Source organism: Canis lupus, chromosome 6, assembly GCF_048164855.1.
Source record: "Canis lupus baileyi chromosome 6, mCanLup2.hap1, whole genome shotgun sequence".
NCBI classification, from domain to species: Eukaryota; Metazoa; Chordata; class Mammalia; order Carnivora; family Canidae; genus Canis; species Canis lupus.
In genome coordinates this window covers 69,421,478-69,446,339 of record NC_132843.1, presented here as the reverse complement: position 1 = coordinate 69,446,339, position 24,862 = coordinate 69,421,478, and the positions used below count along the sequence as shown (strand labels likewise).

Below are 24,862 nucleotides of genomic sequence, written 5' to 3'. Positions count from 1 at the left end.
ACAGTAAGGATGCCGGCTTCGAGGTGGGCTGGAAGGGTTGGGGGCGGGGGTGGGGCGGGGGTGTTGCGGGGAGCAGAGGCAGGATGGTGCACGCACGCACGGAGCTTCGTTTTTGCACCACTGTCCTTTTGGGATTCAAGGTGTTGATCAGTATAATGAAGCGGGCCCATTGATTTATCATCTATTTGGTAATGTCGTTGCATTTTTAGCTCCCTGTGTCTTTTTTGTCATTGGGTTACATTCAAGCACAGTAAGATCAGCTTTAAAACCTCCTTACTCAACAGCTTTATTAGTTATAGCATTCCATGACCTTTCTCAACATTCTTAAAGAAAAAGATACAGTGTAACGTCGCTTTACTTTGCTTATTGTCCTTTGTTGGGGTGAACAAAGCATTTTCTACAGTGGCTATAGCACATAATTATACAGCTTTCAATGGCAGTGTCTTGGCACATATCAAAGTTCAGAGGAGCCTTTAGAAAAAAAAAATGTTTTGTGGCAGCCTAGGGAGGGTCTCATCTTTCCTTCAGAAAATAGTTCAAGGCTCTTCTGTCAAGCTTCCCTACTTAGAGCTTTTTCTCCTCCTGCTTCATAAAGTTTAAAGCGGATTCAGTGGAGTTCTATGATCTATTTCCTTTGAAAGATTGTTCCTCAGCACAGAGAGGCCCTTTGACTTCAAGAGTTCACAGATTCATGTCTTTAGGTATCATATGTCTGACCTTATCAGTTACTCCATTTAATGTCGGAGAAAAAGTCTCAACTCTTTGTGTTTGTCTGTTTTGCCTCTGTGAAATGATTTGGTGAAAAGACCATCCTTTTTAACACACCACTGAGAGGCCGTTTCTGCTGCAACCTACCCTGTGGCTTTTCTCTCTTTAAAAAAAAAAAATTGTCCTTGTGTTTTGTGTATGGATGAGTTCACAGTGAGAATAGAATTATACAAGGGCAGACGCACACACAAAAAAAAAATCTTTTGCTTTCCTCCCTCCCCGCCCCCCCCCATGATCTATTGGCTCTCTGGGTGGCTGTACCCCAACAGGAGAAGCCATTTAGCAAATACAGAGGTGGCAGCCGTGGTGCTGGGATGGCAGTGGGTTTTCCCTTGCTTCGACCTACCCCTAAGGCCTTCATAATTAATTGTCCTTCAGAGATGAGGGAAGTTCAGAGACAGTGTGGAGTGATGTCTATTGTCTGACATTCAGTTCTCCTTGCCTCTGCTCTTTTTCTTCGCCCCACAAAGGGTTATCAATAGGAGAAAGGGAGCAAGTTCTCTGCGGAGAGCCGCTGGTGGTGGTGGTTGGAGCTTTCGGTGGGATGTTATCATTGTGCTCGGCCCATCCCGGATTAAATGTCTGAAGAAGTTCTAACAGCCTTTTGAAAAGGAGCCTGTTTATTTCGTCTAGATTAAGCAAACTCATTTAGCGACCTGACGCTCGTTCAAAAAGTTGGTGATCCCTTTTCACAGGGCAGATAATATTTTAAATCAAATTTTCCTCGTCCTCCTCCCGCCCCTGGATTTGATTTCACTGTAATTGTTTGGTTCTCGTTCAGCCGTGGGGCAGAAAATTTAGGGCTCAGTCACTCATTTCTCTTAAGTATCTCAGCATAAATCTGCCAGGAGAAGGAATTTTGCAAACGTTCTTTTTGGTGACGCACAGGATTTCGGTTCCTCAACGCAGACCAGACCGTTGTCATTTAAAAATACCCGTATCCCCTTCAGGGATTGCCTGGAGCCAGTCTTCAGTGCTGTTTGGTAACAGGACACAAAACAATGCAATCCGTGTGCCCCCCAGCCCCTGCTTTCGCCTGAGACACAAACTAAAGATGCGATGCGGAGACAGCTATTTGAGAAGTAAAGGAGGAGAGGACCATTAATGATGATTATACTTCTGTTCCTGTTAAATAGGGTGAAGCCAAGAAAAACAAATATAATTGTTCTTCCAAAGAGCGGTTGAACTGGCACATTAGGAAGGTTTAAGATCACTTCACTGTAGTGTGTACGGTGACGTCGAGGCTGAGGGGCGGCCTACCTCAAGGAAATCTCTGTGTCTCTCAGAGCAGCTCCTCCTGCAGGAAGGGACCCATAAGGGTGCCCAGAACTGATTCTGTCCCCGGAGCCTCCTTGAACAACTTTCCCCGCAGACCTTTTGGTATTTAAAGAGAACCTGTGCATGGAAGTTGACACAACTAATATAGTCATACCAAAAAAGGGGGTCATAAAAAATTAAAGTTATTCTTATGAATCTTTCATCAGAAGCAATGAAAAGGGACACGAGTGTAGTCGGGAGTCCTTTGTGCTGCGAGCTCTTCTTCCGGGCTCTGGGCTATTGTTCTTGCAGCTCCTCAAACAGACTTTCACTTTCAAACCGACAAAAGTCACTTAAAAGCCAGACAGCTGTACTAACACACCCACCTTAGCGAGCCGGAGCCGCGGGCAGGTGCAGGGCCCTCTGCGAGACCTCCTCGTTCCAGATGGGCAGGGGCCGCCTCCCCCGGCCTGCCTGCTGCTTGGCACCCTCGCGCCGAGGGGGGACCATCCGCTCCCCCCCACTCCCCTCCACCCCCTCCTCAAGATCCCCCAGATTTTTCCCTGCCTTCTCTTTCTAGCATGAACCGCTGCCATCCGGGATCAGTATTGATGCTCAGGTGGGATGGCCAGGGCCAGGTTCCTGAAAAGTTTGAGCACGGAACTTGAAAGAAGACAGAGGGAGTTTGTCTCCAAACTCCTTCCATTTCCATTTCCTCCCTTGGCTTCTCTTTAGTCAGCCTTTTCCACGCCAGTCTAAAGCTCTCATCGGCTTGTCAGATTCCTGCCCCCGCCTCAGGAGTAACTCGGGTCAGCTGAGCCCCAGCCACCGGTGGTGGGGACAAAGCCTCACCTTAGGACTGAAGACGCAGCTGGAGGCAGAGGCAGGTAGCTGGGCCTGCGTCCCAGGCCTCGGGGCAGCCGCCGCCGCGGGCCATGGCGAGTCCTCCCCCCCTCCCCTGTCACCTTGTGTACAGTCTGGTCTGTGACACTGATGGTGATTATGTCATTATTTTGCTCTGGGGGCCCTGGCACATCTGCAGAGCCCAAGCACATCTTCTTTGTTGCGCTGGCACACGTCCCACACCACAAATGCTTCATTAGCCCTGCTGCCGGCCTCCTTGCCAGACGCCAGGGCCCAAATCCCGGCTTCTTTTCGCTCCGTTCTTTTGTGTGGCTGATGATCATGTATTCATCTTCCCGGTTCTTCCCCCATTTCCCTCGACTTCTCAACTCCAGATGTCCCGGTTTTTTTGCCCAGATCACTCCCGAGTCTACAGTGAGAAACGGGGGGACTCTACCCCTGAACCCGTCCCCCACCACTTGCCGCCTTCCTGCTCTTCCGCTCCCCGGATGGGTTGTGACTTTGAGGCTCCCCACCACGAGGACTAACATTTTCAAAACTTGCGGTTGGAATAGATACCAAGGGCCTGCTCCCAGTTTACGACGGTAGATGGGGTAGATGGGGTGGGGACTGGAAGCTGCTAGATACCGCCTGTGGGACGGTGCCTTTCTCATCCACGCCACTCCTCTCCTCTCCGTGGCTCCTTTATTTGCTTCCGACGCTTTGCCACACTTTACCAGTTTTCGGAAAAGAGCGGAAAATACGAATATGGAAAAGATTCTTCAGGCTTCACTGTGCATGTCATGGTCAGTCTAAGGGTTCTTTTTCTCTGAATGGGATCTTCATCTCCACTCGACCCCTGACCCAAGTCCCCTGCCTCCTGCAGCCCTAACCCCTCTCCGTGCCCACCCCCTCCCCCCCAAGACCTACTATTAGATATTTAGATTAACACTTGGCTCTTTTAGGAAGGAGCTAAAACATTTCCCTTAAGTTTTATTCCGTGTATTTCACAGAACCACAGCTTTTGTTAAGGTGTGCTGGTTTCTCCATTAACTGCAGTAAATTTCAGAGTTTAATGTCTTGGGCTGTGATGGGTGCTCCATAATTGGGATGTTTAATTTCCCCTTAAATTTGAATTAATTGGTCTGTGTTAGCATACTCTGAGTAGCCTCGCCAGTGGAGAGGTTAACCAGTTTTTATCTCCCAGTCGCTGCCACAGATGTTTGAAACGTCCCTATCTTTGAGTCAAACACAGATTCTTCGTTTTTAAGGATTAAGTTCATATGTTTATGGGCATCACGGGCAGACCCTAGGACAGAGACATTGGTAAGGAATAAAGGAAACTCCCTGCAAGGAATGAGTTGTCCTATTGTGCCAGGCCCCTATGCTTTCCAGTCACCGAGCCCCATTCCGAATCTTAGGACCGACCTGGCTGGCAGAGTGGAAGGAGAGGTGGTCAGATCAGTAGGCTACCCGGCCCCGGGCAGGAAGCCTGTCGGGAGAGGCTGGTACGTGTCATTCGTGGAATCATTTTCGAAAAACTTAGGATGTCGCCGCAACATTCCCAGCCTTCTATTATTAGCTCATTACGGTTTTATCACCCATGGGTTTATTTAAACCTTTTTTAAATCTGACTGCCTTCTCAGAGTATACCACTCCTCAAGATAATAATTCTCTAAATTTATTACCTGCTGTGAAAATTGTATCTTCTTTTTATGGCTCTTAAAGTGATTTCCCTGGAACTCCAAAGGGATCTCCCTTGGTATAATATCCTGGGATTTGTGAACAGGACTGTGGCCATATTCTCCATTTCCTTTCTGATTTTATAGACTTTGATCATTCCTCCCTCTTAATCTTCATCTCTCCAGATTAAGGGGCTCTAATCCTTTTTAAAAGTCTAATCTCATACAGTAAGTGGGCTGCCCCTGATCATTTCCGCTGCCCTCTGTAATGCGCTTCCGGCATGACTGTGCCCTCGCGAGGGACGGTCGCAATTACTAGACCATGGCACAGAATTCCAGCTGTGGGCAGCCACACCAGTTTGGTGATTGTACCTCTCTCACGCACACCCAGTGAGATTTGTTTTGTTTGTCCCAAAAGTTTATCCTCAGAAGTTGGATTTCTTGAGTAATATCTCAGGAACACTTTTTGGTTAAAAATGATCCCAGGAGACCAATTTCTGTGACTCTTGGCCAGTATTCTGACAAATCTGAATGTGTCTACAGGGCACAACCAGCCAAATAAAAAATGGGCAGATCCACCATGCTGTCCGGATGTTTTTAGGGTCTTTGTAGATAAAGTATCAGAATATTTAATATCACGAAGACATGGCCTTAGTCTTGGGCTTGAGTCTGTAACCATGATAAGGAAGGCGAGAAAGCTCTGGTCTCTAAATTATTCTCGGGCAGGAAAGAAAATGTTCTTCACTTATGAGTAGGTGTTATTTCATATGAAAGCACAACCTTGAAATCCTAAGAAGGAAATCCTTTGGGGAGTCTTTGCAATGTCAGGTCCTGAACTAATAATAATGCAGAGCCTAAGAGCATGGATTCTGGAACTGGTTCTGGGGGTCAGATCCCAGCTTTGCCACTTCCTAGCATTGAAACCTTGGCAAGTGTCTTACGCTTCCTGTGCCTCAATTTCCTCGTCTACGAAATGGGGAAAATAATAGCAACTACCTCACAGAGTTGTCTTGAGAATTAAGTGAACTTAGTAGTACAAAGTTAGTGCTGTATAAGCCTTTGCTTTTATTAATCCATAGAGCCGAGTAAAAGTTACCATGTTGCTGTTATCAGTACCTTAACTATTGCACCATTTCCTGCTGACCCTAAATAGGCAAACAAACAAATGAGCAAACAGGGACTTCTCATCAGAATTGGGACAAAGAGTCAATGCAAAACTGGTTTGAAAAAGAGAAAGTGATTCCTCCTGCCCCAGGTGTGGCTGTAAAGGTGACACCAACCTGGAACGGCTCCAGGATTCTGGAGTCGTGGGTTCCAGATGAGAAGGGCAGCAATGAGGGTGAGGGAGCACCGGATGGAAGGGTCTGCCTCTGGCAACACCTGCCTTGTCCGGCTGTCCTTTGCTCACCTGTGAAGTGATAAGATTAAACACAGAGCTGTGTTCTATCTCTGAAATTCTGTGATTCTAGAATAAAGACATTCTGCATTCTTTAAATAAATCCCAGGCATGATGCACAGCTTTAAGCAGTGATTGTGGAGCCCCTAGGAATCCAGATGGTGTCCATGTGGGGCCACTGACACCCTTGTGGCTCTGCTGTGGCTTAATTATCTCAGTGAAAATCTCTAGGGTGCCCATTTTAGCCTTCTCCCAAGGCCCGCTTTGCAGATCTAAATCTCAACAGTGCCCTTGGAGACGTGGCAACTCCCTTGCTGGGATTATAGAGACTAATTTTTTAAATTCATAAACATTTATTGACTGAATTGGCACGCATCATTATACTTGCTGCTCACTTTATCTGTTGTGTTGGCTAGGGCAGCCAAACCATGAGGACATTTGTCGGTGAAGCCCTCGTGCAAGTGGGTTTTCTAGGAGATGGCACAGAACTGCACAAACTGAGGGAGAGTCTGTAGACCGGTTCCCACCCATATCCCACTGTGCCACACTTCCACCCAGATAGCCAGCATTTGCGCTATGCGTTAACCTCTGTATGATAGACAGCACCTCCCCTCTTCTAAGGGTCAGAAGGAGTTTTTCGGATAACTACCTTCACGACTAGGCTTGGCTGGCAACTTTTGCAAAAGCGTCACCCACCTTTTATTTTAAGGCCTCCCAATGTGGTAATCTCCATCATGAAAGTCTTTCCCACTGGGTTTTTGTGGGTGTTCATGCATTTGTGGTTGGCAGGTATTAAATCCTCACACAAGTCATTTGGATATGTAGTCTTCATCTTTTTAGGGTCATGGCCCCCAACTTCTGTATTTTTGGGGGGAAGGGGCTATTGTAGCATTTTAAAGTAAAATCTGGTTCTAACAGTGACTTTTAGTAAAAGGTACTATGTTGACTGAGAACAAGTGTAGGGGTTTGTGTGGTGCCAGAAGCAGAAGTGGGTGGAAGAAGATAAAAGGCTCTGGTTTCAAGGCCACTACCATTCTTTTAATATAGAGACTATTTTCAAAGATTTCTCCTTTGCAGTGGCCTGATGGCATACATGATCACCTGGATGTAGACTCCTGTAACTGCCTTCCGGCAGGGCCATTGCAAGTGCCAATCCCTGACAGCATCCTAAAATGCCCCTGACAGCATCCTAAGATGCCCCACCGCAGGCAATACCTCAAGTCCCATTCAGTGTTGGCATGGGTCCAGGGCTCCCGAAGTCTCCTGGGGCCATTCGGGAATCTGTTTCTCCCCTCTTCCAAACTATTTACCTTTCTTGAAAAAGGAATTTCAGAGCCAATCCCAAGCTCTTAGGTTGCTTTGAAATATAGCTCATCCTTCCTTTTGCAAAGAGTAATTGTGGAGGAGAGACCAATAGAATACTCCAGAAACAAAACAGAATTTCTCCAGCAGAACAAAGATCTTTTAGTGAAAACCAAAAGATGGGACTGAGGCCTTTAATCCCAGCCCTTTCTCAGAGCAGCCTCGATTTTATTTGGGATGCATGCTCTATTGTTAGCAGAGTGGCCGTCTCTCCCAGGATCCGGTGTTCTCGGAAGCATTCTTTTGATTATCACCCGTATCTCACAGTGCCTGCTCTGGTGCTCGCCACGAGTAATGTTGTTCTCATCGTCCTGCCTGAACCCCCACTTCCTAACAGTTTCTCCCTGGGCTCCTCACTCACATGCTCTATCAGCATGAATACAGGGCACGCAGGCTAGTTTCCATGTTAGCCTAGGCAAAGCTTAATTACGAAGATAAACCTGCTGCAGAAAACAATCACGTAATGCATTCTCGAACGAAACAGGAGTAACTGTGGATTATCTGTGCCCCAGCTTCCTTTCGTGCAATATTGGAGAGTTTATGTCTTGTTGTTTTTGGATAATCTCCCATCCAAGAATGGCACCAAGCTTGGCCCTATTTATTTTACCGCCTCACCCGGTAATTGTAGCAAAAGTTAAACTTTAAGCACTCCCAGCCTGTCTTGAACTCAGATACCGATGCCACATAATTCATGAGGCTGCCTTGAAAGGAAGTTAGTTAACGCTACAGAGTGACCAGTACGCTGCTTATTTTTCCATCTAAATATCGAGTTGATTCATTTGATGGGTTTTGAAGGAAATACAGATTCCTCCATCTCGTACATTTGAGTGTTTACTGGCAGGAAAGTTCCTAAGGAAAAGCTCCTCATCAAGGTGGAGCAAGACTGAAGTCTTGGTGGACCAAGCAAGACTGGTCCTTGATGATCTCTGGGTGTGGTTCCACTCTGTTCCCATCGACATGCGCAGCCCTCGGTACACCTGAGAAATGACGTGACACTGCGGGTTGCATTTGGGCGAATCAATCCCAGCTACCCTGCAAGAACAAGTAGTGTGGTGACCCAGTGAGGCGCACAGGGTTAGTGAAGAATGAAAGCGCATTCATTCTCAGCCCTCAAGTTTGGCTAAGAGCAGAGGCTGGCAAACTATGGCCTATGGGCCAGATCTGGCCCTCAGCCTGTTTTTTATGACTCCATGCTCAGAATGGTTTTATATTTTTAAAAAGTTGTAAACAAGAAGAAGAATGGGCAACAGAGACAGAATGTGGCCCACAAAGCCCGTGTGTTTACTATCTAGCCCTTTACAGAAAAAGTTTGCCAGCCTCTGGCTCAGATCGTTTCACCCTTTTGGAGAACATGAACTCTCTCCTCGTCCTGAGGTTCCTAAACTCCCTGTTTCTTTGGTGGAATAGCCTTGATCCAGGTCTTACCTGAATAGCCTACCAGCTGCATAATTCCAGTGGAGAGCTTCCAGTTTTTTTTTCAGATCCAAGAGTATTTGCAATGTATCCTGGGGGTAAAGAGATTAGGAAAGTATTAGATTTTCCCTTTTAATACCTTTTTTCTGGTTTTCTTTTTGTTTAATTTTATGTGTTCATTGTTTAAACTTGGAGTCACTCTTTGAAACACGTGCAGAGCTTTGGAGGGAAGGAAATTTTATTCCATCACCACAAATAACATGACAGTCGTTGTGTTTCCTGGCACGTATACAACCAAGACTTCCAAGCATGAGCAAATAAACTAGCCATTTTAATCATATTTGGTGAACCAAATTTCAGCCCCACAAAATAATTTTTAAGTTGTCACAGAGTGTATTATAATGACATTTGCCATTCTACTCCCGGCAAGCCAGTTAAGTACCTCCCTCTCTGGGGCTGTGGGAGAGATGGTTTTATTTATCTTGATATCGCTGCACAGAGTTACCAATGGAATGTTTATACAGTTTGGAAAGTATACACAAATTATTAACAGGAAGAGTAGATGTTAAGACATTCTTTTTTATTCACAGTCAAAACGCCCCATCCAAGGACAGTTCTTGATCATCACACGATGTTTCTATCAACACATATGTTACCAACCTCATTGAGGTGTAGGAATTTTGGATTTTCTAAATAGCCACTTTTAAAAGAGAAAGACTCCGTGCGGGTGAGGAAACAAAATACTCAGGGCGTGCCTCAGTCCTTCCTTCACTGTCCTTCACTTCACCCACACAACGGGTGACAGCCTGTAGCAGCCCCTCTCTGCCCACACTACGGACCAAAGTCCACTTCCTCTGATGCTTGTTCATGAAGTTCCACTGTCCATTCAGGGTAGATCCTTACCCTCCCTCTTTTGCAATTTCCACATGACTGTTCATTCTTTTTATTACACTTCCTCCACTAGGCCATTTCCACCATGTCCTATCTGGTTGTATAGACTGGTATGGCCCTGGAGGATGTCAGGCGGTTTCACTTGGAAGTTTTCCTGCCACAAGCCCAATGTATGTCCCTGCTGCAGCGACAGACGGAGAGACATGCTTCCCTTTTGCCACTTTTTCTAATTATCCCTGCAGCTCTTTCAGGCTGGCTGGGAGCAACCTGGGGGCCGTTGTGTGTGGGTCTCCCTCCCATTCTGTCCCCACCCCCACCCCTCGCACATTAACATGACATTGCGTGGTGTGCACAGAACGCGAGCAGCTTCCACCAGCTGAAACCTCTGATCCCAAACCCACTAGAGAGTTTGGCTTTTGGATTTTGGCAAGAAGGCCTGTTGCCCATCAGGTCAGCATGAATAAAGATTTCTTTCTTCCTTTCTTTTTTAAAGTCAAGCACCAACTGACACTGCCCCCAAAGCTCCTTTTCTCAAGACAATTTAACCCCTTCTCCCAAGTACATTTTTTTTTTTCTGAATGCATGGGATTTTGTTTTATCCTTTTCCTGTGAGACAACCAAGAAATCTACTATACGTACAATCTGAAAGCCAAATCAATTCTAAGCCATCTTATCATTTTTAAAGTATGTTTATCCAGCTTTGCAGTAGGAACAAGCAGGCTGTTTGAAGGCCACATACTTTTCAAACCTTGGTTGCAACACGTTTGCCCCGTTTTGAAACTGTCTTTATCTAGCCGAGAAAACGAAAATCTATTTGACAAAGTGGCACTCTGGCCAGTTTATCTTGCAATATGGCTTTAGCTCACTGAGTGTATTGATTTGCTTAAATTAATGTTTACAGAATGCTACTGAATTTTGCTCAACAGAACATTGTTCTTTTGAAGGTTTGTAAAAAAAAAATATATATATATATATACATATATATATATATACACACAGACTGTTATTGCCATGTGTTCCCTTGCTTAGAGGAAACATGGGGGGGGTGGATTTGTTTTTGTTTTATTGTTTTTTTGTTTTTTTTTTTTAAGGACAGCCTTGAACTATAGCCACTTCCTATAAGCATTTACTCCTCACATATTTAAGTGGCAAAACATGTAACTAGGAAGTGAGCCCCACTCTTAGGCCTAAAACTGCATGGGCGTTATGCTGAGCCAGTCCTCTAGGGTGCCCAAACACTGAACGCCACTTGGAGCATCAGAGTAAAAAAGGCTTTAGTCCGAAGCCTGGTTGCTGCCACAACCAGAATCTTCCTCTGGTATAACCAGGCAGGCATTGGCAAGTGGCTTCGCAGCCAGTGCTCCCCAGATACTGCCAGGCCTTCCAAACATAGGTGTGAGCATCCTAATAAAATTTAAACGCCATGTAGCCGTTTAGTGGGAACTCTTAGGTATAATACCCCGTTCTTTGACTGTGGCACTCAGTGATTAATATACAAAACCTAATCTCTAGTGATCATTGTAAAACTGGCCTTCCCAAGGGAAGCACACATGGCGCTTCCTTCAGCTCCTGACAGAGATTCAAATCACAATCATGAAATGACTGAAATAAAACTTAGGAAACACAAAGCAACTTTCTCAACCTGTTGACTCAGCCAATAACATTGCTCAAGCAGACGTACTCAGAGCATCTCTCAAAATACTGCTTTGCACACACTTACTAACCACAGTGAAATACTTCCCAGGAATCGGACTCTTCTTTAAAGGTTCAAAGCCTCCCCTTACATTTGGGTGGTATGTTACGCTTTCCAAAGCACATTCACGTTTGCTTTCCCACCGGGGACGTTGGGACACAATCCCACAATGCACTCCGTGCAGCATCCAGTGCCATGTCTTCTTTCTGGGCCAGTTAGTCCTGAGATGTACACACACAGTAAATGCATGCCTGGCTGCAAGGGAGACCCTCCATAACAGCATCTTATAACCATAGTTGATAACTCCAGGTTTCCTCCCCTGCCTGGCAGGAAAATTCAGTGAGAATGCACCGGTGGAAAGGGGCAGCAATATCATATCTGTTCTTGCCTTTTCATCTGATAATCTCTTTGAGGAGTTACTAAAGCATCTGAGTTTATCCATTTAAGTCCACTCTGTCTGCAGTGTAAGTCCCCAGCTTGTGCCACTGCCGTCAGGAGCTAGGTCTCTCCTTGATCAATATTTACTTAACAAACAGCGGGGATGGGAGAGTTTGTTTAGAGGAATCATGTGCACACCAGGGTGAATGAGTGCTGGGGAAAGTACTTCAACTTTGTCTCCTTCTCTAGGACCTCTCTGAGCATGTGCGTGTGTGCGTGTACACGAGCAGATGCCCTTTCTCTTCCTAGCTTCTCCAAAGACACTTAGAAGTCATCTAGAGAATGCCTCGCAATTTATGATCAGTGCGTTGTTTACCCTGTAAGAGAGAATTCATGATGCAAATTCGGTTTTGAAAGCCCCAGCCCAAAGTGCGACTCTCATGCTCCTGCACAGGTGAAACATTTTGGGAAGAGACTCTTGGGATGAACAAGATGCACGAGCATCTTCCTCTGACCCCTTTCAGAGAAGTGGGAGGGAAGAAAACGCAGATGGAAACGGTGAAAGCAATTTGACAAGGCAACTCTAACTATATATTTCTGAGGGCATTACATTCATTTTTGTTTTGTTTTTGGGTTTTTTGGTTTCTTTGAAAGCCCAAGGAGAAAAGCAACTCTCCGGATTTTCAAAGCTGCTTACCCAGTTTTTGAACTTAGATGTGTCTAACACTAATAGTAAATATGAACACCACGGCGTTTGAGTTTAGAGAGCACTCTTCTTTCAACATCACTGAAACAATTGCTTGAAGGCTCAAGTCAGTGTCTCCAATCCAGTTGACTTGGAGGCATCTGGGTCTAGTTCGAGGGGTTTTGTTTCTGTGTGGGTAGAGGCTGGGAGAGGCTGGGGGAGTTATTTATTTATTTGATTTTGTGAATTGGAGTTGTAAAGCCATCTGAAATATTCATGCAGAATTGTCTGAGAAGCCCGTTTCTGTTTTATTTACTGCACAGTAGAACAGCCACAGTGGATTAGTTCTACAATACCCGTAACAAAAGCCCAACAGCTGATGCATGTGATGTTAGGAGGTGACAAAACAGTTAAAGTATGCTGCTGGCTACAGGCAAGCAGTCAGCAGATGCAGACAAAAGGGTTTGTGACAAGAATAACTCTCTCTCCAAGGCGAGCAGTGAAGAGTATCCAAAATACCAGTACCCTTTTCTCCTTGACATTGTCTTCTTACAGTCAGCATTTTATTGTCCTTTTATAGTATTAAAAAAAAAAGTGGAGGAGGAAGAAGAAAGGAAACCCACACACAAACTAATTCACCAAAATAGTAGCCACGTTGTTACTTTTCCATCTCCTGTCTATACACAGGTCCCCTCTTACATTTCCCTGTCGAAGTAAGTTTGAAAAAACAATAGTTAAAGAGATGAACTGAATAGAGGATCTCCCTTGATAAGATTGAAACCTATTGATAACCTCGAAAAGCCATTTGAGCCTTTGGTTATTGGGGAGGGGCTGGGGAGACAGCTCTACGCCTGGTTTGTTTTCTGTCCATTTCAACAAAGATCATTTTGCTGATAAAATTAGGCCAGTGGACCAATTTTTAAAGGGGATTGAGGATGGAGAGGTATCCGTGGGAAACTGTGCAAGGGGCCAGGTTTAGGTCTCCTGCAAAAGGCCAAGGGATGAGCTTGTGGATATTTCAGAGGTGTGAAAAATCAGCTTCTCTGTCTCCAGAAAATAGGAGAGGCTGTCTTCTTTTTAACCTTTGTAATTCCCCTTCTATTCTCTGTGACATTCATTCAGCTGCCAAGAGCGTTTGGCAAGGTTTGGGCCAGCGAGCACACTTCCAGTGACCACTAACCTTGGTATGTCCTGACACTTATGATGAGTGTCTGCAGGACACAGAAGGCAGGCAGCCTGCTATGTCAGGCTTTTATTATGTACTGCAGAGGCTAGGGACAGTCAGTTTAATAAAACAAATCATCCTTGAAGGTAAAGCAACTGGGAAGAGGAGGAGGAAGACAGGGGAAAAATGTGTCTTTGCCACTCATTCTGAGGGGAAAAAAAAAAAAAAGAACCACAAAACAGCCGCACACCCAACACACCGTGAGTGTGCGTGCGTGCATGTGTATTCGTGTCCACGCGTGCGCGCACCCGCGCAACTCAGCCACAGCTGGAGCAGATTTGAAAACATCCTTCCGATTTCCCCATTTTATCAAAGCCCATAAGGCCCTTGCTTGCTCTGAGGAGACTCAAGTACAAAAGATTGTGATGAAATTGGTAGATGCTGATAGCCAGCCCCCTTCAAATTTATGAGTGCATTCAAGTACCTCATGGCAATTATATTCTCCTCCAAATATCAAGGCAAGGAGAGGCAAGACCATTTGGGGTGAGGTTCCTATATTGGGATGCCTTTTTATCAAGCAAAGTTTCCATTCTCCTCTCCTGAAGAACACTCGGCACAGCAGCTCCCACAATAGCTTCAGAGTTCCAGCCAGAGACTTTGGAAGCCTTTTGTTTTTTCCCTGTGGCATGTCCAAAGGCATGGCCTTCCCTCCCCCCTCCCAGCAGCCTGCATTGTCTTGCATTCCAGGGACTTGATTGACTGTTGCCACCTGATGCTGAGGAGATACTCTGGGGTTCATTCTGCAGATTGTTGGGTTCTATTAAAAGAAACCTAGATAAGGGATTACTTGTCACTAAGGGATTTTCTGCAGATGTTTATTAGTGATTGGAAATCCATTAGGTGTGAAGAGGTCCAGAAAAATATGGGCAACATCATTCTCATAAGCCTGAATTCTAAGACAGTCCCTCCCCCACAAAAAAAAAAATCAGAAAGGACTCCTCCACCCCTTACTCTGTTAAATGGAGTTGGGGAAAGTTTTAAAGCAGAAAGGTGAGGGTCTCTTTTCCCATGGGTGCTATTTCTACCTGTGGATGAATTCCTTGGCACTCTCTCAAAAGATCAGTTGCTACTCATCAGTTTACCTTTCTGGAGCCACCAAAAAAGATTAATTGCTCTAGCATTAGAGGATCTCATTATCAATTGCTCTAAACCAGCCCAATCTGTTGTGGGAAGTATTGCCTCAAAGTAAGCACTAAATTAGCAAACCATTTCATTTGTTCAAAAAGAATTCATCCCTTCTCAAACATAAACCAATAACCTAAATTTCCTCCTGGGAATCCTTTGTTCACATTGATTTTGAAGTTACCAGCTCTTCTGTGGTTTTTCTCAGACACAGATCCGTAGCTTGTCAAGGTTTTGATGCCCTATCTAAATAGAAATTACTGAAAATGCATTAAAAAGGAGTCAGCATGCTTTAATGCTTAGACACCTGGACATGTTATTTCTCATGAGTCTCTTGTTCTCATAATTCATTCATCTTGTAGAGTCTCGTAGTTTCTTATCTACAAAAATTGACTTTTGAGATCGATTCCAACTCTTCATATGCTATCTTTTGGGGGGGCATTATTTTAAAATTTCTTTAAAAAAAAAAGTTTGAGGGAGAAGGTAGGTAGGACTCCAGAGCAGTATGGAGTAAAGCAGAAAACAAGCTCTCATTCTGAAAGACTAGGCAAGAGAACTTTTGTAGGTAATCATTGCGGGCAGGGGTGGTTTGCGAAATACACAGAATAGAAACTGTGGCTCTTTATCTAGAGAAGTCTTGTGGCAAGTTCATTGCTAGCTAGTTCTACAGCTAGCGAGAAGTAGGTGAAAATTAAACAACACAAGACACAAATACAAAAGATGGTGAAGGATGGCCCAAGATTACCACCAAAAGAAATGAATGTTTAAAACAAGATAAAACCCACTAAAAACCATTAACAGGCATGACAAATGGTAATAATAGGATGGGAACTGCAATAAAATAAAATAAAATAAAATAATAAAATAAAATAAAATAAAATATAAAATAAAAAAAGATGGGAGCTGCATAACCCACCACCCCCTCACCCCGAGAAGTTACTTTCATTTGCCCTCAGGCAAATCCTGGAACGCTGCTTCCCTCCCAACTCTAGAGCTGATGCCATCTCTCTCCTCTGAGGATCTCAGACAATACTCTGTTCCCTTTGGGCCCTGGTACTCCAGACCTCCTGTGGGGCCCTTTGGTGTGGAGGGGCTCCGTTCTTCTCTGACTTCACCTGGAGCGGCCACCGTACCCTGTGCCCCACACAGCTCTCTGCCATGCCATGCTGCGTTCCCCAAGTGTTCAAGGAACATAGATCTTTGTCATGCCTTTGGTGCCAGTGACCAGGAAAACCACACTTCTTGAATTGTTTATTTTAATAAATGCCTATGATTATGTTTCTGTAGCATTTGGCTAACAGCTCCCAAACCAAGTAGTTAGAGTGGGTAGTTGTACTGCCTTACTGTTCTCCAGCCAGATTCCCTCTCTCAATAATGCCCAGCTGATAAAATGTGAAGGATTATCTTTGAGGGAAGAGGGGAGAGTACTCAGAAAGCCTGCTTAATGACTCTTTATTTGGTGTGAGGTGAGTGGGAGAGCTAATCTCTCCAGGCTCCTCCTATCCCTCCTATCCTGTATCTGCAAGAGTTTTAGGGGAGAAATCACCAACCTTCTGCAGCAAATCTAGATGAATTCTCATCAGGGAATGGCCCCTGGGATGTGTGGGGAGGAGGTAGTGTCTGGATGATTTTGGGGAGCTATGTCCTGAGAAACTGGCCAGTTTCTCAGGACATGATATATATGTCTTTGGAAGGGACTTCTCAAATTTTTTGCTTTTTCTAGACTCTGATAGGCCCCAGATAGGGTCCCTTCTTTTTCTAGGAAATTTTTTTTTAATTTTTTTTTTAATTTTTATTTATTTATGATAGTCACAGAGAGAGAGGCAGAGACACAGGCAGAGGGAGAAGCAGGCTCCATGCACCGGGAGCCTGACGTGGGATTCGATCCCGGGTCTCCAGGATCACGCCCTGGGCCAAAGGCAGGCGCTAAACCACTGCGCCACCCAGGGATCCCTTTTTCTAGGAAATTACTAATTTTTTTTTTTTACAAAAGACAAGTGACTTACTTACCATTGGAAGGAGTGAATTTCTTTGTCCAATTTTAAATATATAAAACAGAGATGCTTGGTGATCATTTTAGTTTTCTTTAATAGTTACTATCATTATAAAATGGTCCATTGCACAAATTGAGAAACGAAGGGGAGAAAGAGATCAAATCTGTTCGACGTGACCGTACCTCCTTTTTATTTGATAAAGTGGCATATGTGAACTGGGATGAAAATCTTTTCACCTCTTGTGTATGTGCAGACAGATCTATCTACACTTACAACTATAGTACATTTACTTCCTCATGTATCTGCACTTACTATAAAAATAAAACATTACTAATGCATACATACCCTACTAAAAGAAATCTACTGAGTGTCCATGTGTACTTGGAAAATTAAGAGTTCACAGAAGGGCTCTGCTAATCCTTTATCTTGGTGTGGGGAAAGAGAAGCCATGCTTTTTTACCTTTAGTAACTGACAAAGAATACTAAGTACATCAATGGCTACCCCTTTCCCTGGACAAGAGGTCAGACTATTAAATAAACAATTAAGAACACGCACACACACACCCATGCACATAATAGTTGCTGTGGAAGAAAAGGATAAGCAAATAGGGATTCTAAGAAGAATATTTGGAGGGGCGCCTGGGTGGCTCAATCGGTTGAGCATCCAACTCTTGATTTTGGCTCAGGTCGGGAACTCAGCCCCTCTGCTGAGCACAGAGTCTACATGTCCCCTCCTTCTGCCCCCCAACCCTCTTCCTCCAGCACGTGCATTCTGTCTCTTTCTCTCTTTCTCTAAAATGAATAAATTGATGGGGCACCTGGGTGGCTTAGTAGTTGAACATCTGCCTTCGGCTCAGGTCGTGATCCCTGGGTCCCCAGATGGAGTCCTGGATCCGGTTCCCTGCGGGAAGCCTGCTTCTCCCTCTGCCTATGTCTCGGTCTCTCTCTGCCTATGTCTTGGTGTCTCTCATGAATAAATAAATAAAATATTTTTAAAAAATAAATTAAATTCATTAATTAACTCTTTTTAAAAATAAAAAGAATATTTGGAGGATATTGGTCTTAGAATGTAAGGACTTTGAAAAATTCCCTTGATCTCTCTGAGCCCAAGTTTTCCCCACAGTAAAAAGGGGACAATGACACCTTATGGAGATGTTGGGAGAATTGAATGGCATGATTCATGTACATAACACAGCGCCTGACCCGTAATAAGCACGCCAGAAATGTTAGTTTTCGTTGTTACCATCAGCTGCATGAATCACTCTTATGGAGCGATCCTAATCTCAAAGTAAAGTAATTTCCGAGGTAGAATTTTAGGACTCAGTACAGATTTGGTATTTTGGGACTCAGCATTCATTTCATTATCTTAGCCCTGTCTGTATGCAGGGTACTTCATGGTGCATATTACTCTCATATACAATTCAGCACTCAGGTCAACACTCTTCTGCTGCTCTGAGTAGGAAACAGATTTTAGGTTTTCTTCATTTACAGGGGTTTCGTTGATATCAAAGGCCAGTGATTTCTTATTCTATTTTTGGGAACATGCTTCGTCTTCATAATGGAAATCCAAAGAAAATAGGATTCAAATTCTGAAAGATTAGCCAGAGACTTGTCCCTGGAATACACCTGTTTGGTGAAGTGGGGAATCCCAACAGCGTGTCCCCTTTTCTTACCTGAATATTCAGAAGGGAATCCTGGTTTCTCCGTGTGTCTGCGTGTATCCTTTGCCCAAGGCCCTTTCTTTCTTTTTTTTTTTTTCCCCAAGGCCCTTTCTAAGACTTCACAAAGCTGTCCACCCTACATTACAATGCTACTATATATAACGACTTTACATAAGAGAAGAGAGGCCGGCCATTTTTAGCAAATGCAGGTGCCATGTAAGCCCCTTTCTGCAAGAAAGAACTTAGCTCAATTTCCTTTGAAGAACTGGAGACTTGAAACTGAAAACTTTATTAATGCCATTGTCTCCTTGTATCAGCAGGTTCCAGAGAGATTCCTGGAAGTTGCGCAGATCACATTACGAGAGTTTTTCAATGCCATTATCGCAGGCAAAGATGTTGATCCTTCCTGGAAGAAGGCCATATACAAGGTCATCTGCAAGCTGGATAGTGAAGTCCCTGAGATTTTCAAATCCCCGAACTGCCTACAAGAGCTGCTTCATGAGTAGAAATTTCAACAACTCTTTTCGAATGTATGAATAGTAGCAGTCCCCTTTGGATGTCCGAGTTGTACGTGTCTAGATTTTGATTTCATATATATGTGTATGGGAGGCATGGATATGTTATGAAATCAGCTGGTAGTTCCTCCTCATCATCTTTCACTCATTTTCTTTGGTTTTCCATTGCAAGGGGATGGTTCTTTTCCATCGGTCTTTAGTTTACTTTTGCCCGAGGCCCTTAACATTTGGAGACTTTCAAATAGGGTTAATTTTCAGGGAAAAAAAAAGAATGTTGACGTGTGTAAAATCTCTATTCGCAAGGAAAGGCATTTTAAAGATGCTTCTGCTTGATTGATGGTTTATCACAAATGGCAGTTGGCAGAGGGAGACCCGGGACACAGCACCACTCCACAGACGGTGGTGTGTTTCTCGTTTTTACTGCTAAGAAGGCCAGAAAACTCAATGAAACCACTACGTAAACTTAAATAATTTTGTTTGGTTGGAACTCCATTAAGTCGCTTTTTATTACATGTTTAAAAATAATGTCAGTGGCAGATGAACGGCTCACTTTTCACAAGTTACCCCCAAAAGGCCAGATTTCAAATAGAAAAATAGTCACTGTCAAGCCTTTCCGTAAGAGAAATGGCAGGTAGCCCAAACTAGTACCAGTTTCTTACGGAGGCAGAGCAATTCTACACAAAACTGACTCTTTATCAAGATGAGGCGGGAAACTCATACCTGATCTTCAAATTACCTCTCTAAATTTTACAATTGGTTCTTCATAATGAGTGAGTACATGTCATTTTTCATAGAGAAAAACCCCTATGGCATAATTTTCTATTATCTTACGTCAGATATTAAAAAGGCACATACGTTTCCAATGTACTCTTTGCTCAACTTTGTTTATGTGCTTCAAAGAGTTATGATGTCTGTTTAATATTTAACACTTTTTTCCAAAAACACTATTTTCTGAATACCTTTCTCTAGTAAGGAATAAAGGACATCCCAAGTTGACCATAGAACTCCTGCCTACATTAGACTCTTGTTGACAGCTGCTAGCTGACTTGGTCTTCACCTCCGAAGAGGAGCACATGTAAGAATGACCTATTTTCGTATACGATTCCACACTACCCGGATGGATATTCAAAGTGGTGACAGTCTAATGAAGTGTTTCTTCATTTTAGGTACAGCATTTTAAAGCAACTGATAAAGTCTCTTCGAATTCAGAAGCTAGTACTGACCAAAATGTGTGAACAGTGTAGAGACAGCATAGGAGAGGTTGGGGTTAACCCAAAAGATACAATTTCAGCACACATAAGAAAGCTAGCTGCTATTTTATGCTTTCTTCAATGGTTCTCCTCTTCTTCCTTTTTTCTCTTTTTCCAGTTTTTCAAAGGTGTACAGTGTCCCATACTTGCTTTTAAAAAGTCATATGGCATTCACGCTTGTTTTCTCAGATGGGTTTTGTGTGCAGATGCAGTAAGAATTCCTTGTTCATTCTAATAGGCTTTTCCAGACCCCCCCCCTCCCCTTAGGTCATTTGATACACACTTAAAGTGACACAGGAACAAACCTGGTATTTAGATTATATTGAACACAAATACCATTTTTCCTTAATTTTCATAAAAGTTACATTTGACTCTGGAGAATGCAGGTTGACCCATGTGACTACTAGCTGACCCAATCGCGGTAATTTAACATCGTTTATAAATTCTGCTGATGGACAGGAATGTATGGAGGCAATTATTGTCAGCACAAAGCCTTAAAACCTGCTGACTTTAAATTAAACGGCACAGTCCTATGATGCCCTGCATCATTCGGGAGGCTCACAGACTCTCACAGTGTGGACAGAGGGCAGCGACGCAGGCTTGAACACTACCGGCTTCTCTCCGCACCCACAAGCCAAATGCATTGTCCAGCTCGTGCTCCCCTACGTAGCACGCACAGAGCCAGCAGATCCAATTTGTTCTCATTCTGGCTTGCTTGAGGGAGAAAAAAAAAGAAAAACATGTTCAGGTAATCATGACATTGAAATAAAAAAAAAAAAACCCAATCAGCACAAAGTAGGGAAGCAATCTCAACTTGTGGTCACACTCTTTTGCCTTGCTTCATGGGAAAGAGTATGAATTCATTGTTCACATCATTATGCAAGTGGGTCTTTGCTGTTCCAAGTAATTCACATCAACATTATGTTGCCATTGGCAAGGTAAAAGGCAAGACCGGAGTGTATTCACCTGTACGCAGACAGACTGCTAGTATCTTCTGATCTGGGGCACATTCGGTATTGATTCCAGACTCATTTGGATCTTTAGTATTATTTTACCCTGCCTTTCGAATTTAAGTAGACAAATTAAGCAAAAGTGTGTGTCACCACCCATGTTGATGTGCTTATCTGTGATCATATCCACTCAAGGTTCACTGAGGCATAGAAATTATTTCGAGTAGAACTTGCATGAGGATAAACTCACCTCTTTGTTCTGAAAATAGAACGCAATCACTTCTGCGTGTAGGTGGTTTTTCCCCTTTTACGATCACAAAAATCTTGTGCCTGCCAGTGCATTGGAAAGTGACAAAAGTCTGTCTCTCAAAACTCCTACTTAACAATTTTGGGTTTGGTTTGGCTTGGTTTGGTTTGTTTTTTATTTTATTTTATTTTTTACTTTTTTTTTAATCACCATCTTTCAAATCTCAGCTCAACTCTCACCAAGTGAAAATTGGCTGCCTGGGAGAAAGTTAACTTTCTAGGAAGGTGGGAGGGAGGATGAGGGACAGTTTACATAGGAAAAAGGAAGTCTAAAGTGCATGTTGAAATACCACATTACCACTTATTTTCTGCTAACCCTAAATTATTTTTGCATATACACTTGAGGTGATAGTCTGTGCCTAGACCTAAAATGCACCAGCGGGGGGATTTTTAAAAATCCTTCAAAATACCAGTTTTTTCCCACAAGTACAATTGTTCTTGTGCCTTCTGTGGCTTTCGATTTCATCTTTTTGACTTTATTTCCAATTACTACAGCTGCAATAAACACTAGATTTTTTTTCTGGCTGTTTGACATAACGTTGATAGCTATGCATATTTTGTGTCTTTTTAAAAACAAAGCGGGAGAATACGTTTTTGAAGAAGAGAATTTTTAGAACAGTTTGATACCGCAAATTATTTTTTCTTCAATTGTTTGAGCAGCATTCGAGTTTTGAAAATTCTTGTAGAAGCCAATTTTTTGTAACAGTGGTGCAAATCTTGTGTTTTCTTAGCCTAATGAAAAGTAGTATAGAAGCAATATTTCATACCATGTGCTATATATGTGTGTGCGGGTGTGTGAACGTAAAGACACATACACACATATACACACATGTAAAAATATACATATATATATGCGTGTGAAGTGGAAAGCTTACCTTTTCCTATCTAGATTTAAGGACCTATTTTAGACATTTGTTATGTTTTGTGAAAAGAATGTTCTATTTGCAACAACAAAACATTTAATTCTTACTGTATCTCTGGCTGTTTAATGAGGACGTTTCGCATTAAATGGTAAAACAACGTGGAAGATGGTAGAATGTAGTAATTATTTAAGAAAATGTTCACCCACATGTTCCTGAAGTTTGCTTTGTGCCTCCGAGTATTATTTAATTCAAGTGTTTTATGTTTGCAGAATCTTTGTTGCTGTGCTAGGGAAGTGGGTGGATATCATTTTTAAAAATGTTAAAAACAACAAAAAAAAAAGCAAAACAAAAACACTAAAGCAAGAGGGGAACTTTTATAAAGCAATGTAAATATTTAACCTCATGGCTGTTGTTACGTAAGACATGAGATTTTAATAAATAACTACATTCTCACAACATCTGTTGAATTTATTAGGAACACTACAGTGACTGTATAGACAGTTGAAAGCATTCTTGAAAATCCTGCTCTCTACTTTTAAAAGATAACAGTCTCTTTCATCAGATGTCAAGGGCAAGGGTAATGCAGTTTCTGTAAATTTAGGAAATTTCTTTTCTATGTACATGAAAACACTTAGTAAGAAACCCCCACCACCACATACACGTACACACACACACACACACACACACACACACATATACAGGTTAATACTAAGTCATAAAGCTAAAGATTTGGGGGCTTCAAAAAAATAGGATGTCCCTCAGAAGCAATCATAAATTCATCAAAGAGAAAGTGGTTTACAGATTCCCTGAAAGCAGTGTACATGTGAGGACAGAGCAAAATCTCTTTGCCATGTATATTATAGAATATTCATCCGTGTGAATAGTACAAATGTTTCCTTCTGGTACAAACTCTGTGTTTGCAAATTGCAAGAAGCATTGTTTTCAAAAAGCTCCCCTTAAAAGAATGTAACTGGTTTATATGAGTAAGCGGTTACTGCATTGCACTTAAATGTTCTGTTGAAGGAAATGCAGTTTTGTTTTCTGTAGATCCGTTGGTTGTAAACCATCTATAAAACTAAAGCTAAAATGTTCATATTCAGAGCTGGGATCAAAACTGGTATTTAACCTTTGCATCTTCTTATAATTATCCTTCTAAGAATATAACAGGATCTGGAAGCGTCTGGACTTTGAGTCTTTCAACTGAGCCCTCTCTCAAATCTGACACCCTCTAAAATGCACAGACAGAAGCAGAAAAGGCAAACAGACTGGCCCTCTTTTGTGAAAATGTATTCATTCTGTGTTTTAGAATTATTCTAATCCTCCACGTGGGGGGGAAAAGCATTTTCAAATTGTATATTACCACTTCAAAATTAGAATTAGAAAAACAAATTGTATTTGGGGTTGGTCTCAGCGCTACCTACAAGAATCAAAGGTCATGGCTTCTCCCAATGTTGTCCCAGCCATTTTTCATATGTATATAGTATAAACCGTGACAAAACACTGCCTTTATATTATTTAGCAATATGTTGTAAATAGCATTATTAAGCTCTTTTTTTGTAATAAAGACCCTTTGATTTGAATATAGTACAATAACTGAACTGATAAAGTCAATTTTTGATTTTTTTTTTAGCTAGAGGCAATTTCAATTGTGGATTTTTGTTGTTGTCTATTGTTCTGAAGACTTTGCATAATTTATTGGTTTAATTTATCCTAATTTATTTGATGAAGGTGTACAATTTTGTATTACCAAGGATGTACTGTAATATTAATTGATATGATAAAAAAATGAGACTCCCTGTCCATATTAAAAAGAAAATAAAAAAGGTGCAGTAGACAATTGATTTTAAAATAAAAGTACAAAAATTTAGTTTGGCAGCTACTAAATTTTAAAACAGAAAAAAAGTTGTTGGGGGGTGGGTGGGTAGGGGGTTTTACTTTGTGTGTTTTAAGCTTTTGTATACTCTCCAAACTTTTACCTTTTGCTTTGTACCACTTAAAGGATACAGTAGTCCAATTGCCTTGTGTGCCTTCCATCTTCTCTTAAACTGAATGTATGTGCAGTATATATGCAAGCTTGTGCAAAATAAAATATACATTACAAGCTCAGTGCCGTTTGATTTTATTAAAAAAAATGAAACATTTAACTTTTGGGTCCAAGTCCCATTTTAGGACAACAGGCAAGGTGTGACCAATATCCATTATAGAGCTTTGCTTTCATTAAAATGTTTAATTACACAAGTCTAACATAAATGCATGCAACTCCTAGGAATGATCTTTTTTTCTTCAGACAGTTGTAGTAATTGGTTAGATTTCTCTTTAAAACCTTTTCTCCCCGAGCAGCCCCCAGTGGCTCAGTGGTTTAGCTCAGCCTTCAGCCCGGGCATGATCCTGGAGACCCGGGATCGAGTCCCACGTCGGGCTCCCTGCATGGAGCCTGCTCCTCCCTCAGCTTGTGTCTCTGCCTCTCTCTCTCTCTCTCTCTCTGTATGTATGTGTCTCTCATGAATAAATAAATAAAATTAAAAAAAAACACCTCTTCTACCCGATTGAACTTTATTTAGCCATCAAAATTTTAAAATGATAAAAGCTTTGGCTCAAAACAATATTG

General features: G+C 42.6%; 1 protein-coding gene across 6 annotated transcripts in view; it reads left to right on the top strand.

Annotated features, from left to right (window-relative positions):
- PROX1 (prospero homeobox 1) overlaps positions 1-24,360 on the top strand; it is a 53,323-nt gene extending 28,963 nt beyond the window's left edge. For 4 of the 6 annotated variants that reach the window (XM_072831077.1, XM_072831078.1, XM_072831079.1 and 1 more), the window contains one exon: positions 18,688-24,360. In XM_072831077.1, the coding sequence (XP_072687178.1) occupies positions 18,688-18,876 (189 nt within the window). In that variant the 3' untranslated portion in view covers positions 18,877-24,360. The remainder of the gene's footprint in view (positions 1-18,687) is intronic. The other 2 variants (XM_072831081.1, XM_072831082.1) reach the window with 1 other exon arrangement.
- Positions 24,361-24,862: the final 502 nt, after the last annotated feature.